The 4,694-nt window shown below is 43.9% G+C and overlaps 1 protein-coding gene across 1 annotated transcript in view; it reads left to right on the top strand.

Moving 5' to 3' along the window:
• Positions 1–4,694, top strand: part of PEX7 (peroxisomal biogenesis factor 7) — a 114,599-nt gene that overhangs the window by 21,395 nt on the left and 88,510 nt on the right. The window contains exons 3-7 of the mRNA XM_011962180.1: positions 3–119; positions 206–454; positions 1,932–1,950; positions 2,373–2,430; positions 3,467–3,617. Coding sequence (XP_011817570.1) covers positions 3–119; positions 206–454; positions 1,932–1,950; positions 2,373–2,430; positions 3,467–3,617 — 594 coding nt within the window. The remainder of the gene's footprint in view (positions 1–2; positions 120–205; positions 455–1,931; positions 1,951–2,372; positions 2,431–3,466; positions 3,618–4,694) is intronic.

Raw genomic sequence — 4,694 nt, 5'->3', positions numbered from 1 at the left:
AGCCGGGCTCCAGCTCCTCGCGCTGGAGGGAAAGCCCCTCTGAGCGTGGACGGTTCCGCGGGTCCGCGCCAGGGGGCAGAAGAGGCGCTGGTCGGCGCCGCTCACTTTGCGGAGCGCGAGTAGTTGGTCTGAAGCGGGAGTCGATCCTCTTCAGTTCTAAGTGCATATAGGTGTAGCCTGGTAGCCCGTGTCCTTGTTCCTTGAGACCGGCTGCCTCCGTCACCTGTCACACGCCCAGGCACACGTCCCCGTGCGGAGAGCCGGGGTAGCCTGCGCGGTACCTCGGAGCGGTCTGCTCCACACAGCAGTACGGAAAAGACGGTCTGAGCCAGAACCGCCCCAGGGCTCGCGAGTTTGCCCACATTTCCCAGTCTGCATTCGAGCACTGAGCCGCGACCTGCGGGCTGGCCTTCCTAAGAAGGATGCTCCTGAATGGAAGCCTGGAGTCCAACGGGTGACACCATGAAATATATTAAGTTTAGTTCTTACCTGTAGTTGTCTCACGAGGAATGCATACTTTAGCAAGTAGCTGTTACAGAATACAGTTAATTGTCTCCGTCAGGGCGCATTGGCTCAGCCTGTAGTTACAGCTGCTCAGGAGGCTGAGGCGGGAGGACCGCTTGAGCCCGGGATGTTGAGGCTACAGTGAGCTGAGATCACATCGCTCTGCCCCAGCTCGGTGAGCTGAGATCCCATCACTCCACTCCAGCCTGGGTGACGGACTGAGACACCGTCTTAAAAGAAAAAAGGCCGGGCGCGGTGAGGTGGCTCACGTCTATTATCCCAGCACTTAGGGAGGCCGAGGCAGGCGGAACCTCCTTAGTTCGGGAGTTCCAGACCAGCTTAACCAACATGGAGAAACCCCGTCTCTACTAAAAATACAACATTAGCTGGGCGTGGTGGCGCATGCCTGTAATCCCAGCTACTCAGAAGGCTGAGGCAAGAGAATAGTTTGAACCCAGGAGGTGGAGGTTGCGGTGAGCCGAGATCGCGCCATTGCACTACAGCCTGGGCAACAAGAGCAAAACTGTCTCTCAAGAAAAAAAAAAAGAAAAAAGAAAAAAAAGTTAATCATCCCTCTCCGTGGACTAGATGAAACGGCGTGGGTTCATTCTCGCTTTTGCCTTAATTCATGTCCTAGCTATTATACGCACTGAAGCGAGATGCAACAACTCATTTCATAATGTCAGTGGTCTGTTGTATTTTTTGTTTTGTCCTACAGCAGGAAAAAATGTTACTTCTAAAACTCAGAGAAATACTTAATTTATTTTCGTTATTAGCTCTTAGTGCTTGGCACATTCAGATTTACATGGTCCACCAGTTGGATTGAAGACTCATGAGTCTATAATGTAGTAGTTTCCTTTTTTTCTTTTTGTTTTTAGAGACAGGGTCTCACTCTGTTGCCTAGGTTGAGTAGAGTGGTGCAGTCACGGCTCACTGTAGCCTCAACCTCCTGGGCTCAAATGATCCTCCTGTCTCAACCTCCCCAGTAGCTGGGACCACAGGCACGTACCACCACACCTGGCTAAGTTTTGATTTTTTATTTTTGTAGAGACAGGGTATTACTATGTTGCCCAGGCTTGTCCTGAACTGGGTGCAAGCGATCTTCCTGCCTTGGACTCCCAAAGTGCTAGGATTACAGGTGTGAGCCACTGTGACTGGCCTGTAAATGCTACTTAAAATCTTATGCAAAAACTCTTTAAAAGGAATTGGTATTTAAAAAAACATTCAGTCACGTTTAAATAGAAGGGATTTTCCCCCTTGGTCTCTCTAAAAGTAAATATAACTTTGAAAATACAATGGCCCTTTGGTAAAATAATCTTTGATGGGTAACATATTAATACTGTTTTCAGCAGTGTATTACCACCAGTTATGTGGTAAATCCCACCAGGTATCTCCGCATTCATATTTTGCTTTAAAATCTGTGTTAGATGTATTTTAGATTTACTGGTGAGGAGTGCAGTCCCTGGGGTCTGTAAGCCAGAGGTTTCTCATCTGTCAGTAGGGATAATAACACCAACTTGGAAGGTTTGTGTCTCTGGTGCCTTGTCTGGCTACAGAGTAGGCCCTTAAGTATTTCACCCCTCTGTTAGGTCCATGTCTGGATTCCAATCTTAGGTGCAATGGGAAGTTTAATATTTAGTAACTGAAGTACAATATGGAAAAACAGAAATAGAGAACACATTTGGTATTCATGTCCCAGAAACTTTAGGGAGAAATTGATCACCTGACCGTTTGGTATTTAAGGTCTGAAAAACTCTGGGGAGAAATTTGTGGTATTAAAATCAGGTACCAATTACCTGATAACTCCTTGACTTTTGATGTTACCCTGGCAGGTTCAAAGGGATGACCTTGATTTTTTTTCTCTTTAGGCTGTGGAACCCTACTAATACTGGATCCAGATGAATCTGGGCTAAGGCTTTTTAGAAGGTAAGGGGGCTGAAATTATTAAAGGTATTTATTGTTGCTAGTAAAGCCTTAATAGAATTAGGTTTTGACTCTTTGGTTAATGTTTTAATATACAATATAAAAGGAACCTTGGCGTTTACATAGGACGAAGCTTATTTTTAGCTGGTTGTGGTGGTGCACACCCATAGTCCCAGCTATTCCTAAGTCTGAGGCAGAAGGGTCACCTGAGGCCAGGAGTTCAAGACCAGCCTCTTGGGCATAGGGTCCCCCACTATGTTAGGGGCACCCCATCTCTAAAAGAAATTTTTTTTTTATGCACAGAGTCTGGCTCTGTCACCCAGGCTGGAGTACAGTGGTGCAATCTTGGCTGATTGCAATCTTTCGGCCTCCTGGGTTCAGGTGATTCTCCTGCCTCAGCCTCTCGAACTCCTGACCTCTGGTGATCTGCCTGACTTGGTCTCCCAAAGAGCTGGTATTACATGTGTGAGCCACTGGGCCTGGCCTAAAAATTTTTTTTTAAAGATTAGCTATGCCGTGGTGGTGCACACCTGTCGTCCCAGCTACTTGGGAGGCTGAGGTGGGAGGATTGCTTGAGTCCAGTTCAAGGCTGCAGTGAGCTGTGATTGGGCCACCACACTCCAACATGGGTGACAGAACAAGACTCTTTCTCTTAAATAAAAAACAAAGCAAATCTGAAGCCTGTCCCTTAGTGTCCACTCGTAAATTATAAAACTTAAACATAAAAAAAAGTGGAGTAGTATACTGTGTAGCATTACATTTTTGGACTGTTACGTTCCACTGGACTATTTTTTTAACCTTTCTGAATCTGTTGCCATATTTGTCAAGGACCTGCTTTCTTAACTCCCATAGTTGTGAAGATTACATGAGATATACGTGTTAAAATCGCTTCTCGGCCTTTTGGCTAAGATCAAGTGTGGAGATATACGTGTTAAAATATGTGATAAATTGTAAGAAAAAAACCATAATTATAATTGTTTTTTGTTGTTGTATAGCTGCCTATGTAAGTGTTGTGTTTTTTTGTTTTTTCCTAGTGTAGCTTTGACTGGAATGATGGTTTGTTTGATGTGACCTGGAGTGAGAACAATGAACATGTCCTCATTACCTGTAGTGGCGATGGCTCGCTGCAGCTCTGGGACACTGCCAAAGCTGCGGGGCCACTGCAAGTCTATAAAGAACACACTCAGGAGGTAGGAGGGGAATCTTTCTGAGCTGATTATTTTTCTTTCTTCGACTTTGGTTGAAATCCATTTGGGGGTGTACACATGGAGAAATATCTTCAGGGGACAAGTTTAAACTTTAGCATTTCTTATACATATTAGATGTCACTTATTATTTGATTATTCAAACGTAGAGCACCTTTGGCCTAAGGAGCTGGGAAAGAAAAGAAAAGGTCAGTCTTCTCATTAGGCAGAAGAAATGCCTCCAGCAGTGTACTCTGGCACCATTTCCTCCTGAGAGGCCCATCACTTTCTTTGTGCTCTAAGAATGTGCTTACCACACAGTGCCTTAAGGTAGAGGTAGGTGGACTTTTCAAACATAGACGTCATAAGATTGCCTTTGGGGCTTCAGTGAGATTCTCGAGGTGTTTCAGAGTATATTGGAGCAAGAGCATAAAATACTGAGTGTGAGGCAGAACTTACTGAAGGGATTTTATATCTAAATCTGGTTCATGTGTCTAGATTTTGTGTGTGTGTATGTATAGCACAGAAAATAGTTTGGGCTTCAGTTATACTAACATACATGTATATTTTCAGTGAACATAATAATGAAGACATCCTCTTTTTGTGTTTTTACCTTAAATGTTTTAAGATTTTCCTTAAGGTAGCAGTACATCCTTCAAATGAAAACTTGCTAATCTACTTCCAAAGTGCCTGGCCCGAGAAGGCGCTCAATAAATGCTTATTAGATGCGGGAATATCAGTCTTTTGCGGTAAAGATTAGTTATGTGAGGGGTCCAGATGTTTTATAGCTATAGCTATTGACAGTCAAGATTTCTAAGATTGTTACTGAAATAATGAAAAATTTTAGTTTCTATTTTAATTGTGGTAGCTATTTGAATAAATGTAGTTGTAAATTATCATTTTTTCAGGGAATTAGTGAGTACTAAGACAATTTTGGTAAAGGAGAAGTTTTAGTTTCGGGATGATCAGTGCACGAATCTCTACAGAGCAGTATGTGCAAAATTCAGATACTTTTGTGGAACGTATGTGAATTGTGTGTGTGTGTGTGTGTGTGTGTGTGTGTGTGTGTGTGTGTGTGTGTGT

This window comes from Colobus angolensis, unplaced genomic scaffold (assembly GCF_000951035.1).
Source record: "Colobus angolensis palliatus isolate OR3802 unplaced genomic scaffold, Cang.pa_1.0 Scaffold58, whole genome shotgun sequence".
Classification (NCBI taxonomy): domain Eukaryota; kingdom Metazoa; phylum Chordata; class Mammalia; order Primates; family Cercopithecidae; genus Colobus; species Colobus angolensis.
Note: the sequence above shows the minus strand (reverse complement) of the source record. Positions and strands in the feature narration are given on the sequence as shown.